Below are 15490 nucleotides of genomic sequence, written 5' to 3'. Positions count from 1 at the left end.
GTGAGCATAGAATGAATTTGTTTACGAAAATGTCACAATGCAGTAGCCAGCGTAGTTTAAGGACGCAACAATAAACAGTTAAAAGATTTACAACAAAGCACCACCGGATTTGGCACTCTGACATTTAGGCACAGACACAAGCATATACCTAATTACAGAGATACACACACTGTGGCACAGCAAACTGATGCATCAAAGAGACTTATAATTCATTACATCAAGTCTTGAAAATATTTAGAGGAATATTCCAGGAAAAAAAAGCAAATAATCATTGCAGCTGGACACAAATGAGAAAAAAAAGACAAAACGGATGGGTTAAGATGATAGTAGAAAACTAGCTTAAGGTAAACCTTTGTCATTTTTATACCACTGAACAGTACCATTCTTGTTATACAGGTTCAAACGTTGTTTTGCTGTAAAATGCATTAAATTACTATTACAAAAGGGTTAGATTAAGATTGTAAACACAATATAAACAACTCTCTTTTATTACAAATCACAAATCCTTTGGTTACAAGTTGACCTTTTGTGCATGACACTCAGACTCCCACAACTGGAACCCAGACCAGACCAGTGTCAGTATTTTATCAAAACTGAAAAGACCTTTTTACCTTGTGTGCATGATACTCAAAGTTTTTACAGTCAGTGCAGGCTGAATTTAAGATCCCTCCTCTCAAGTGAAAACATCTCTCTTGTTAAAAAAAAACCCCAACAACAACCACAACAAAAAATCCCTCATCTGTGATTTCCATTTTACAGCTCAGCAAATTTATGAATGCAAAATCATATTGTTCTAGGAGATCTGTGAAGAAATGCCTCTTCAAAAAAATGTCCGGATAAATATCACTTGACCAATTTCAGACACTAGATGCCTGAATCTATGGTTAATTCTGTTAGCCCATTTACATTTTATTTTGAGTGCTGGCAGCGAGGGAGAGATGGTGATTAGCCTGCTGGAAGTCCTTTAAAATGTGCCTGAATCTCCTCCAGTGTTTTGCCTTTTGTCTCCGGGACAAAGAAAATGGTGAAGACAACATTAAGAGCACACAGGCATGAAAACAACCAGAATGTTCCAGCACGTGTGATGAGGTCCTGAAAGATGCACAAACAGTGAAGATGTTAAATAAGAATTATGATAAACCAAATTAAGGGCTGGTTTCCTGTACAAGCATTAAGAGTAGTTCTTGACTAAACTGGACTCTAAATGGAAAATCTCAAAATAGCCCTGTTTCTTTTGAATTTTTTTTTTAACTTTACAAGAGATAGATGTTCATTTCAATCAAATCACTAAAGGAATATGTTTAGGATTTTTTTTTAGATGGGCCCATCATTTAATCATTTATTTTGTGAGGTCACTTTTGTCATAATAACATGGAAGGAAGTGTTTTTTTTGTTTGTTTTTTTAAACACAACTGTACTATAAAAAATCTTATACTACTGGTTGAACATGAAGTAAAACATCACCTAAACCTATCTATGAGTCATAATCTTTGATACTCACCCACTCTAACCTAATCTTGTCTCAATCTTGTCTAATCTAATTTACTAATCTGATCTACTCTATAAAAAATCTATAAAAGTTAAATCTAATACAACTTTACCTGTTTTGGATAAACTAAAAAATTCCATATGGTGTCTTATTCATTTTTTTAAAATTGCTTTGGCAAGAGAGGGGAATTTTGGATTAAAACAAAGACAACACAATAGTCAGTTTGAATCTGCGCATACGTCATCTCTCTCAGTCCCTCACAAAGCTCTTACCATGAGGCTTTGGAAGGTCTTGGTAACAATAAAGGCACAGCTCCAGTTGATGAGGACACAGAGTGCACTGCCAAGTCCTCTCACTTTGGTGGAGAAAATCTCTGACATCACCAACCATGGGGTGGGACCCCAGCCCATTGCAAAGCCTAATGGGAAGACAGGTCTTGGTAGATAAATTGGTAAATCAAGAGATACAACAGGGAATGATCCCCATTTTCTCTAGACAAATAAACTTTCACGGTCAATGATATATTAAAGACAGGCTTGGCAACCATGAACAGGTCCGTACTAAGATGGGAACATGAATTCTGCAGACAGCGGATAACTGTTCCAACCTGCGATGAAAAGAGCCATGCAGGCTAGAGCAAGCCATTCCAGACCAGGCTGCGGCTCTTCACCGAAGGGTTCCTGAGATCCAAACGTCTCATTGTGGTCAGAGGAGTTACCATGTTTCACAGAGGACAACTTGAAGTACACCCCAAACGCAGCTTCACTTATTGTCATGGTAACACCTGAAGGTTAGTAAGAGAGAAACAATGGTCACATAGTCAGACAGACAGACAGATAAAGGGAGAGAGGGAAACAATGTTCACACAGTCAGACAGACAGATAAGGTAGAGAGGGACTGAGAGGGTGAGAAGATTATTGGACAGTTTTTTTTCCTGATATAGAACTACTTGAGTTGTAAAGCCAAAATATGTGTTTCTACAAAACAGATTGGTGACAATACAAGTAATGTGAAATATTTCTTAAATGCATCAGTAAATGTGTAAAGCACTACTAGAATAGCTGCAGTTTTTATAAAGTGAAGGGGAAGTATGGGGTCTGCAAACCTGACAAAATGAGCAGGAGCTTTCTTCCAGCTCGGTCCATAACTAACGTTGCAATGAATGTGAAGAACACCTGAGTCGCAGCCACAATCACCGTGGCAACATCACTCCTCTGAGAAACAAAACAAAACAAAACAAAAAACAAAACAAAAAACAAAACAAAACAAAATCATCAATAAAGGAATGACACTGTAATACATTTCTGTGATGAACTTTATAGTGTACTTTCTTACCAATTCTACCAATATACTTTGAGAGAAAGTTGCCGTTCTGATATTACTGAGAAGACACTGAGAAAACACTCTGAAAACACTTAGACTTGCAGTGAATGGAGGGTTAAGTCTGGCTGCTGTGTAACCCAATAGTATTTTTCATCATTGTAATGCTTATTATTGCATGATGTGACCTTGACTGCTGTTGCTGGTGTGAGCCAGTTACTACTTCCTTTATGTGTTTTCAAAGTAAAAAAATACTCAAGAGTACACCAGTATTTTGGGAGTATTTGCCCGTAAAGCTGCACTGGACATGTCGTGATGATAGTGAACCAGTTCCCTCTGACCATTCTCAAAATATGAAAAAGATCAATACATTCTTACCGCAGGTGATGTAAAGTACTCTCTGTGAGTTTCTACACTTACTTCATATCAGTCATTGCAGAAATACTTCCTATTTTATGTTCTTAAACTTGGTACAGTATTTAGGGATGAAATATTTTAAAACATATCAAGATATGCAGATACTGGACTGTCATGTGTCTTTAGCTTTCAGGATGTAGTCCACTTTACACATTAAGATGGATGACAATCTGCAGTTAAGATGGATGACAATCTGCAGTTAAGATCTGCTACTGTGATCTGTTATGACCATACTCAATTAGTCTCTGAAGTTGTGAACCTACATCTCTTACAGGACAAAAAAAGTGTACCAGAAAAAAATCTAAATAGATGGATTCCAAAGAAATCTAACTAAATAATTTGAAATAGATATAAATATAAAAATACTTGCCCCGAAATGGGCCTGATCAAATATGGTTTCTGCATAGAACATTATGGCATTGATTCCAGTGAACTGCTGAAAGAACATCATCATAATTCCAACCACCAGAGGCTTATAAACACCAGGGTCCTTCAGATCCGCCAGAGAGACGCTGCCTTCCTATAATTACAAATATATGAATGTCAGTGTTTAAACATATATATGTTCAAAGCAAGAGAACATTCCAAGATGTACAGCACCTTTAGAGAGTATTCATACCCCTTGCTTTCTGAGTGTTGTGTTCTATATCCTATCCTTTTTCACCTGAGTATTTATACTTGCTTTTCTGTTTAATCTTCATTTTTAAATCAGGTCTGATGCTACTTTTCAATGCTCTGTTTCTGTTCTGTTTTATGTTGCTATAGGTTACAGTCAGTATTTTACAAATTATGTATCATAATCATAATTATCACAATTCTCACCAGCGTCAATCATAATAACAGTAACAACTCAATGTCCTCATATGCTCCCAAATCATTCTGATGCATTTCTTCTTCTTCTTTTTTTTTTTTTCTTGCATGATCCTAGCTTTACGGACAAAAATGCACTTCACCTGCTCTTGAGATGCCTCCTCTATCCTGGCACACTCCCACTCTGCCGGGAAATCCGGGCCTCGCAGAAAACGAAGGGCGTCCTCCGCCTCACGCCGCTTGCCCTGACAGAGCAAGAACCGAGGCGTCTCCGGCATGAAGCACATGAAGAGCAGCATCAGCGTGGGTGGAATGGAACAGACGATGGCCAGCCAACGCCAGTCCAGGAACAGCCCTGAGACGATCAAGGACAGAGGTGGTGTTCCAGGAAAAGTTTACGGAGCAACAGTGAAAGCTAGAGAAAACTGGAAAGCTGCTGGACAGGTGTTTTTGCTAATGCTAGCATTGCCAGCCATGCTAAGAAAGCCAGAAATCTGCATTTCATTGTCAGGAGCTGACACATGCGAGAACTAATTTTTGCTAGTGCTGTCACATCTATTTTTTTCACTTCCCCCAAAACACAGGTAAAGGTTATATAAAGTTGTAACAGTGAATCATTGACCTTTTTCATGTTTATTATCTTTTTAACATCTCAAATACTTGAGGTTATGTGCTCATTTTTCTGTTTTGTTTCTTTCTTCCTTTCTTTTTCTTTTTCTTTTTTTTTATTACACCAGGAGCAAAGACTTTGTAAATATGTCCTTTTATAACTTGAACTACAGTTGTAAGTTCAGCGGCATGATATTTCGTTCCAAAGTTCTTCTTCTTTTTTTTTTTTACCACCATATCCTCTGAAAACCCATACAGAAACCAGCAAATACAGCACAATAAACAGCTTAAGTGGCCAGCTAACATTCCTTAGCTGCTTCAACCAATTTGTGAGCCAAATACCAGAAACCACTACAATTAACCAAGTGTGACCTGAAATAGTGCTCCCTATTTACCACAGAAAATGGTAGAGCATGCATGGCATTTCTCTGATGAGATTACAACTACAAACGGTTCTTTTACGCAGAAGCCTAAATGGATAATAAGAGACGAAATGAAACTAGAAAAAGCACATATCTTCAATTTGTATTCAGTACTCATAGATACTAGTGAACTCCTCTTTTGCTGAGTCGACCAGCAGCTTTTTAACTGGCCGCCCACTCTTCACTTTGATAACCATGAGTGATCGGATGTAATTCTTGTTGTGCATCCACAGATTTCAGTTCCTCAGGTCTTCCATTTGCATTTGTTCATTTGGCAGGAGCATTTTTCCAAAGCACCCTACATAATGAGGTCTTCGCTCACCGAAGCTTAAGGGCAACAAAATCAATCCAGTTCAATTGCCTGTTCAGTAATACCAAATCAGGAAGCACCCCGTCCCATTAAAAAGCCCAGACAAATACAATAATACGCCTACCGCCTATGTATGCACCCATAATTCCTGTAACTACCATTAGCTGGACACAGGAGCCCAAAGTTCCTCTGACCCGTTCATGGGCTGTCTCTGAGATGTAGAGCTAGAACAGTGGGAAAAAATGGGGAGAAGAGCACTGTGAGTAGCCATGTTGAGGAGGAAAACAAAGGAAGTAAATCATGTATAATCTAAGTATACTCACAGGTACGACAAGAGAAATGAGTCCACTAGCAAGACCAGTCAGCACCCGTCCCACGTAGAGCATCCAGTGATTCTGTGCAGCGATGATAATGGTGAATCCAAAGATGAGGGGCAGAGAGCACAACATGAGGCTCAGTTTGCGGCCAATCTTATCCACCACCCAGCCTCCCAATAAACCTCCGAGAGCTGCTCCGATTGTCACCACTGACTGCAACAAAGAATCGTTACCATAAACCTACAGTGGTGGACAGTAAAGAGGTACATGTAATCCATTACTGTACTTTATTTTTTTTTTTTGTAAGTATTTTCATTTTTGGAGACTTCTTACTTTCACTCCACTGCACCTAAGAGTAAAATATCTTACTTTGAACTCCAAAAACATTTATGCTACATTTGTCATTCCTTTTTACTTTGGAGTGGAAAAAAAAACTAGAGTTAATAAGTAAGGAAATAAGTAAGTAGATAAACAAAACCTGATTGCCCACAATATTGGACATTATACAACAGTTAGATCCAGTCAAGTTACTTGATTGGTCAAGAGGCATTCCATGAGTGATGATCTTCAGTACAACAGCACTGGGATGTTTTACTATGTGTATCTCTATGCTGTACAGGTCTGCTGATATAACCGTCAATTACACAAAACTCTTAACTTCATTCACACGCTGCAACAAAGCAAATATGGAGCTCACTGTATTACAGAAGACAACAGACTCATACTTTACTCGCCACACAATCAATGGAAAATGTACAGATAAATGTATATGACAGAAAGTAGCACACAGTTTCTGTGTTGCTTGTTAGATATAGGTATCCTTAAGGGAGTATTTTGTTGACAGAGCCAAATAAACAGCGAAAATCATAACGTCTTGTCTCCAATAATCACTCCCTTAATGACCATAAATTCTGTAAATCTCAATCATGCTGATACTGTCCTGTGTGCAATTACTTTTACGACATAGTTTTCCCTCCATCTACGACTGGTAATACTTGGTACTTTTTGTGATGCTTGTTGACAGTAGTTTACATTATGAGGCTGTTGACCCACTTGTAGTCTACCCTCTTATTTTCCTTTAACATTCTTGCATTTGCATCTGGTCAGATATTGAACTTATCAGTGGCACTTATGCAACAGACAGCTTCTTAATGGCTACATACTTGGTTTCTATTCTGCCTGTCTTGGAAGTTGGTTTGGATAAAATGCTTCTGGCGAATGAATAAATGTATTATAAATGTAACTGAAAAAGCTCTATCACACCTGAATATGTGCTATTATACTATGTGTCAACACACATTTTAAAGTCCTGTTTATGTCACGTCCGCTGCCACTCAGATCTCCTTAATGGAAACTGTTTACCTGCATGTTGTCTGCTCATGACAATGTTTACTGATACTGATGCCAGACTGATGCAGTGGGCTCCCACTAAGAATAGATCTGTGTGCGCAGAGTGACAATAGAGCATTCTCAGCTAAAATGGGCAGATTACGCAGGAGGAAAGAACATATCGAATTATAAAAAATAACATTAAAACATTATAACCATAATAAATCACAAAACTTCTGATACTGAGATATATTCAAACGCACATGCTTTTGTATTTTAACACACGTGGTAATTTATATGGAGGACTCTACTTTTATTGGAGTAATATTTTACCAAGGGTATTTCTAATTTCACTCATGCACAGGATTTGTGTACTTCGTCCACCACTGCTACAAATTAACTCGCATCGGCTACATAAGCAAGGCCCTTAAATAGGACACATTTAGTGTCATTCAAAGGCATATCTCGAGTTTAACGATTTTGTTTACAGCAGCAAGAGGGAACTTCACACCTTAAGCAGTTCTTCTCTGATTGTTAAACAGATGAGTTTATGTTAGTATTCCTGTTGTATAAAATGTAGTTTTCTCTTGCTTAGGATGGCTTTATACCTGTTCAACACCTTGACGCATCTAAAAAACAAATCCTTTCCCTCAGGATTACTTATCCCCTATTAAACCTCTCAAACTTTACTTATTTATGTTTTAACTTTGTAAATTTTCTCCTTAAAGATATGAAGACAATCAATATGTCAAAATATTTTTACAGCATGTGTAGGAAATGTGGAATACATCTACATACCCCGAAAATGAGTGCTCTTGAGGGGAAAGTGATAGCTAACTGCTGAACATGTAAAATAGCATTGCAGCAGTGCTGAAAACTTAACAGACAGCAGTGGACCTACCCTTGATTAATGAAACAAATAGGCAAAATCATACCCCAAACCAAGAGGCTTCCTCTATGTTCAGCTGCAGTCTTGAGTCGCTGATCCGACAGAGATCTGGTATGGCTGGAGAACTGTAGCCCAGGACAAAGCCAAAGCTTAAGGGTCCTAGAACTGCTGCAAATGTAGCCAGGTATAACTTCCCATTCTTTACCTTGCTGTTAATTAGAAGATACAATGATAAAGTTACACATTTTTCACACATAACAAAACCTTCCTGCCTATTGCTTTCATGCTTGATCCTAATTTCCACACAGAATGGTCAAGTGCAGCGGCCACTTAAGAACCACCTTCTACAGCCTATCTACTGAAATGTACTGATTGCGTACCTCAACATAGACCTAGACTGCACATGTTACTTTTAAAGTATCAGTATTGTTGCAGGAGTTGTAACGTCTGTATACATGCCAAAAAGCTGAATAAACGAGTCGTAACCCAAAGGATTTTTATTATTTACAGCCACTCCGGCAAGTACTTCGAAGCTCGTTTTTCGTACTTACTCCAAATAAGAATCTCGCCCTGACCTATCCTCTGCTCTTCGTTCTCCTCCTTCTGCTGCCAGCAGTGGTCTCGACTCCTCATTATGATCCATTATCTGCTCCCTCCGAGTCCCTTTCTTGCTAAGCGAGTAAGAAAATCAGAAACATGAACTAAAAGTTGCTTCGTTTTCACTGCACACAGAATTAAACTGTGCGTTGCCGTTTGCTACTTCCAGACTCATATCATGTTGTCACAGTGAGATACAGACAACGCCAAGACTGAAGAACCGGTGCTTCAGCAAACTACTTGTATTGTTGTCAGGTGATATTCATGCTGACCACAACAGATTTACTTCCGTCTTTGACGTTCAAAATAAAAGTCACAGGGGAGTGCTTCCTCTTTGAACGGTTACTGTACTTGCATGTAAACACGACAGAGGGGAAATAAATGTGTGATTATTCATCCCACATGGTATTTGTCTTGATAGAAATACATATCTATCTTTAAAACAGTTTTTTTTTTTAATTTAAGGTGGGTAAATGAACATATTTGAGAATTCGAGAAGGCATTTCTGTTTTTACAGTCACAGTGTTCCCTTGGTTACAGTAAAACAGAGTCTTCACGTTTTGGAATTCTCGCATTCTTCACTGTTACTTGTTTTCGGTGTGGGAGATCACCTGTACGAAAACTCGTTTGTTGTAACAACATGTAAGAGCGGAAAGGGAGTATAGCCACTAATCTTCACCATATCTTCATCAGTCCTGCTTCTTCCTTACTCAGATGGAGAAAAACTCTTTGGATATTCAGGAGGTTTGTAAGAAAAGAAGGGTGGTACTGAACCAGCTCCCTGAACATGGCAGAAATGGCTCAGTACTTATACTACATTACTGTTATAAAGGTCTTAAAACTGGGCATGCATCTAAACCCAAATACCAGCACTAGCAGTATTTAAAGTTATGCTCTTTACATGATATAAGTACTACAGTGCAGCTCTAATGCTTTCGGTACAACTTTCTCTTTGATGACGATGATGTTAACGTAAGACATATGTTTCTGTGTTGTTCAATCAGGTGGAGGGCAGTCATTCACCTCTAAAAAGACCAGAGGCAAGCAGGCGGAATGTGCAGGAGGATGCCCTCAGATATATTTTTGGCAACAGCAGCATTTTCAGGACACCGGGATTAAAACATAACCGCCCAGACTTGTGTAGCGAACTCCTAATAAAGAATAAAATAAATGACCAGTAAGTTAAAATAATTAAAAGCATATTAACCATATATTATAACCATTTACTTACTTTCTGTGCATATAGCACTGGGTCAGTGTGACTCAGTGTGTGCAGGCTTTTGCTTTAGCCCTGTACAAATTCATATATGTTACATTAAGATTCCTACAGAAATGCTGGCTAACTGTTGCTTATCTCCTCATTTACATGGGACCAATAGAATAAGAGAATATAATACCTTACTTTTTCAGTGACAAAATATCTGTGTTACGTATAATATATAACGCACCTTTCGTGTTTCTTTGCAGTTACGAGGCAGGGGTGGCAGCAATGTCACAGTCACGGTTTACCAGGGCCGTGATTTGTTTTTCTAAAGCCCTAATCCTACAACCCAATCAGGTAGAAACTAAACATCAAATACCATATTAATATCACATGGAGTACAAAGACATTGTGGTGCTTGATCAACATTACTCTGGTCCTGCATGCATATAACGTCTCCCTCTCTGCAGTCCCAGGTGTTTGTGGACATGGCAGAGGCTTATCTCCAGCTGAGTGACTTTCAGTCAGCGGCTCTCAGTTACAGACAGGCCTGCGTTCTGGAACCACACGCTGCAGCTTTCTTTCGTCGCCTTGCATTCATATACTACCTACAGGTAAATATGCTAAAGTAAACTCTCAGATCAATATTTAGGAGGGAAGGTCCATCTAAATACTAAAAACTCACAAATCCAGTTATGCCCGACCCACTGATGTGATTTCAACGTTTTTGACCTTCACTTTGCCAAAGATCTTATATCATCTTATATCTTATATTACAGTTTTACTGAAAGAAAGGCCATTTATGATCAGGATCTTAAGGAATTGCTCACCATGTAGCCCAAAAAAGGAAGGATAATGCTTATTTTATACCTTGTCCGAAAAATGCATTAGGAGGCTGTCATAAATGTCCTTAGATATTTATATATCCATTATATTTTTAGAACCATCTTGCATCACTCTAAGTCATTTTAAGTTTACAGAGGTACGACGTGTCACATAAAACATTATGAATGCTTATGAGGAATAATTATCCAGTATAACTCCGATTTGTCAGGCGAATGTTATGTAAGTAATTCCTTCTGATTGTTTTTATGTCTTTGCTGGTTTCTCAGGGTCAGTGTCTGTTTGATCAAGGGATGTTTTTGGATGCGCTGAAGTCTTTTACCAAAGCTGCTGAACTCAAGCCCAGCTTTAGGCCCTATCACATCAGGAGGTAAGTGTGGACCAATACAAGTGCAAGAAGAGGGCTAACAAGAGCTCCTAGAGATTTGGCTTAATTTTACACCCTCTGTGATTCAGAGACTGCCTGTTCGTCTTCATTATGACCAGCAGGCAGTGCTACACACCTATAATCCTTTTTTCCACCACAACTTGCTGTATTATCCAGAAGCAATATAGTTAACTGTTGAAAATTTGCTGAAATCCAGGAATCATTACAAGATTTAGTTAGTCTGGCAAGACAATAAAGTTAACTGGCAAGCTCAGAGAGGTAAACCCTTCATCATTCAGGGAGTGCAGATTCAGAGTAAAAACATTTTTACTGGCCCCATCTGTCTTAAAATATAGCAGATATAGCATCCTCTTTAATCATTAGATTAATAAATAACCCAACAAAAGTCACATCTTTCCCTGGTCTTCAGAAGAGAGTAACGCCTTACAGAGACGCTTAGCTCTTTCTAGTGATATATCTTTTTTCTGAGGAGAGGCAATTTTTCATGTGCAAGAGGTTACTTTGGAAGAAATCAAGTTATCAAATCATGTTCAGTTTACAGAACGTTAAGAATATTCCATCACAAGGATCACTAATGTTCAGGAATTATCCAAATTCCATCACAAGACAAAATACAGCAACCGATTCACAGGTTTTCTCTCTGTATCCAACAATACCTCCTATTAAGTGAGATCAAGTTAAGTTTTTGTGTTTTTTATGACATGATCACTAAGGAGAATTCTTGTTTTTCTGTTCTATGTAGCTTGGCTTGTTTGGGAGCTTTGGGTCGATACACAGATTGCCTTCATTTGGTCAACGTATGGCTAGAGACAGATTCTCGGTCAGCTGATTTATTCACTCTCAGAGCTCGTCTGCACCATCAGCTCCGCCAGGTCAGCTTTTCCCTCTCACATCTCCGTCATACACCAGCAGAGTGCAGGAAAACATGAAACACCTGTATTACTAAAACCTTTAGCCTGCTCTAATTGTTTTACTTGGAACAAAACCCAGTTACATGGTCAAGGTGCTTGCACCAGTTACTGGAAAAGTTAGTTTTGCAAGTTTAAGTAATGTCTGGTATCTGGTCATTTGATTTAAATGCACAGTCTTTGAACTGGATCATGTCTCACATTTTGATTAAAAGTATGCGTGTTCCTTTTAGGTCACCCATTGCTACTATGACCTAAAATCAGCACTTAAGTTAAATCCATCCTGTCCAGAAGCTCTTGCGTTGCTGCGGCAACTAGAGGAAACAGCAGAGTGGTTAAGTCAGCAAGCCATCGACAAGGCCATTGAGGGTGAACTCTCAGATGCTCTTGCGAAGATAAGCACTTCCCTTGAGTATAACCCTGCAAATGTGCACTTCTACCTTTTCAGGTCAAATTACATTAACACACCACTGATAACTGTGTCTTCAGATAATTTTGCTATCAAGATCATTGAAATAGTTTGTTAACTGTTCGTAGATGTTAGATAAATAGAATGTAGTGTATATTTCATGTGAGTCTGCCACACAAATATGTCTAAACCATGTAGCCAAAATATGTCCACAATATGTCTCATGTGGTATAATCTGTGGTACTTAATTTTCAGCTGTTTCATACCCACTTTACATGACATCGCTCTGATCCACTGAATGTTGCGCAGTTATTTAATACTGTATAACTACTGCTAGTATTACGGTAGGCTTGAGTTGTGGTACAAGTAGCGTTAAATATTTATTTGTACACTTGACACAATTTTACTCATTTTAGCTATGTTTTGCTGTTTACTAATGTTATGACAAATGAATTAGAATATGACAGTGTAGAGTGATAACCATGCTTTGCACAGACTTTAGAATACTTGTTCCAAATTAGTGTATATCTGTGTCCAATATAGAGGGGCTCTGTACCGGAGACTTAAAGACTTTGCTGCTGTCTTTGAAGATTTGATCCTGGCTGTGGAGCTCAGTGAAACCAAAGAGAAACAATCTCAGGGAACTGTGGGAGACCAAGACTCAGTGGAATTGCATAAGGAAGCACAAACTCAACTGATGCTAACTTACAATGACTTTGCAGTTCACTGCTTCTCCTGTGGCCTCTACAGTGAAGCAGTCAAACTACTGAGCAAAGCCATACATGAAGATAGGGAGGAGAGCAAGCTCTTCATTAACAGAGGAGGTAAATGGATGAAATGAATCAGATGTATGACATAATATATGATAAATACACTTCGGATCTGGAGAAGCGATGTATAAAAGTTGCAAGTGTTATGTGAGATGTTGTTATGAGGCTATTGCAGAAATGATGGAGGTGATGAGGCACAATTCTGGCACAAAGTTTGAGCTTTGATCTTGGAGTTAATTAAGGGACTGACATATTTTTCCATATCTCAAGAAAAAAAAAAAAGAGAGAATGCCCTCATTTCAAAAACAGACAACTTGAAATGAACATTGATTGAATGGGCAGGGTTATATTGGGTAGGATTTTTGATGAGAAAAAGTCAGTGTGAAGAAAGAGATACAGAAGAGCTCAGTGAGTTAATTATTTATGCACTGACATCCTCTTTCCAATGCATGGTGTAATACAAAGACCAAATGCAGTGTAGACAGCAACCTTGTCTCAGCAATTACTTTTAATATAGTGTATTTTATTCTGCCAAGTTTACATTACATACTTCTGCATGGTAACTAGTTACAAAAAGTACACTAATACTAATATTTTACTGATATAATTAAACACAGGCAGGGATGGCTCTGAATGTATGAACACATGAATAAGGACATTATAAAACCCAGATTTGTTCAGCCCCATTAAATCAATATTATATATTTCCAAGTCCTTGTGGGTGAAATGAAAGCTGTGCTCTTAGGGAATGGAGGTTATGGATGGCTCTTGGTGCCTTCATTATCTCTTTCATACTTTCACAATGGTCATAGAAAAAACCCTAAACAGAAATCAGTCAGAGAAAGCCAACAGACATTAAGAACATCTGGGCCCTGAATGTATCTTTAATTTGTTGTTTTCTTTGCTTTTCAGATTGTTTCTTCAAACTAGGAGATTGGGATTTTGCCTTGGCAGACTATCAGCAGGCAGAGGAAATGGATCCCCAAAACTGTGCCATTTGGGCTCGACTAGCTGTCATTTACAATACTCTTGGCCTGCAGAACTACGAAGACAGGTGAATGGAAGTTTAAAATGCATTTTCAGTGGAATGCCGCCGGTTTGATTTCAGATAGCTCTTTGTCAGAAGTTAGGAGGAAGAGTAGTAGAAAAAATCCTGTGAGTGAATGGAAAATTCATTTTAAATAGACTGTTTTCCATCCTCTTTGTTTCATCTTGAAGCGAATAATATTAAATGTTAACAAATTGCAGCATAAGTTTGTACGTTTCCATGGCTGTGGACCATGGACTATATTTCTTTGACTGTGTTACACTTCAAATCATAACTTAGTGGCAAATCCTGCTGTCATTACCATAGAAAGTACCAGGATGCTGCAGACAAGTTTTCTCTGGCAATAAAGTACAACCCTGGAGTGAGTCAGTACTATGAGAACAGAGCTAAAGCCCATCATAACCTATCAAATTTTGAGGCGGCCAAACAGGATGCTATCAGAACCCTTGTACTGGACCCCACGAATGATGAGGCAAGTTCTATACCATTCCAACCAATCACCCCCAATTTTTTTTTTCCAAATGTTTCCAAAACTTTCCATGCGGGCAAGTAGCAAATGGTGTCCTACAAACATTCGGAGCCAGAATTGCAGACATCATTTATACATGTTGCTTGAATGTGCAAAATTTTAACATGAAAATAGCTGCAAACAGCATTACCATTTCACACAAGCTCTTTGTGAAATGTTCTGTCTTGCATGATGGTGGCACTAGATTGTCTAGTCATACAATTTCCTGTCCCCTCTAATGCTGATATCAAATGTGCCCCAAGTTTCAAGAAAATCAGATGATGGATGTGTTTGCCAGGTTCGGCATCATTTTCTGGTTGGCAGTAACTTTCTGTTATTTGATTGACATGCCCATTGGCAATTTTTCAAGAAAGTGCTCCTTCGTGAAAGCAAATCAGACTCGTTAAGACATGTTATGAACAAAAAACATATTTACTAGTATTATAATTTGCGAGAAGATTTATAAGTGCTTATAGCACAATTTGAAAATGGCTTATTTAGGGGATGGCAGATGTCACCAATCACTTTCAGTGCTTGGCACCTTAACAACAGACTGACTATGCACCTTAAGCCGCCCAATTACAATAAGGTCCTTATGCACAGCCTGTACTTGGCCCTCTAACTATTGATTTGTTCTGTATAAATACCAAATACCATGCACTGACCATGTTAGTGATTTTGCACAAGCTAAAACCCCATGAATAAATCTGGTGTTTCCAATCCAAATCTTATTAAAACTTTTATTGTTTCATAATGTGCACCATTGCAATACTCTTAACCACATTGGAAAGCATCAGAGAGCAAATGTATGTGCTCATATTTTAAAACTATTTGTTAAAATGCTTCTGTCTCCTTACAGTGGTTGGTTTAGTTCACTTTAGATATTTGACAGGTTTTTTTTAACAC

General features: G+C 38.3%; 1 protein-coding gene across 1 annotated transcript; it reads right to left on the bottom strand.

Annotated features, from left to right (window-relative positions):
- Positions 1-677: 677 nt before the first annotated feature.
- Positions 678-8598, bottom strand: slc2a8 (solute carrier family 2 member 8). Its single transcript, XM_030791659.1, has 10 exons — positions 8464-8598; positions 7959-8121; positions 5701-5907; positions 5502-5601; positions 4195-4391; positions 3597-3746; positions 2595-2703; positions 2097-2273; positions 1762-1907; positions 678-1092 (listed from the first exon to the last, which is right to left on the bottom strand). Exons 1-10 carry the CDS (start codon positions 8553-8555, stop codon positions 946-948), a joined length of 1488 nt encoding a protein of 495 aa, XP_030647519.1. The 5' UTR covers positions 8556-8598; the 3' UTR covers positions 678-945.
- Between the last annotated feature and the right edge of the window lie 6892 nt (positions 8599-15490).

Source organism: Chanos chanos, chromosome 14, assembly GCF_902362185.1.
Source record: "Chanos chanos chromosome 14, fChaCha1.1, whole genome shotgun sequence".
Classification (NCBI taxonomy): Eukaryota; Metazoa; Chordata; class Actinopteri; order Gonorynchiformes; family Chanidae; genus Chanos; species Chanos chanos.
Note: the sequence above shows the minus strand (reverse complement) of the source record. Positions and strands in the feature narration are given on the sequence as shown.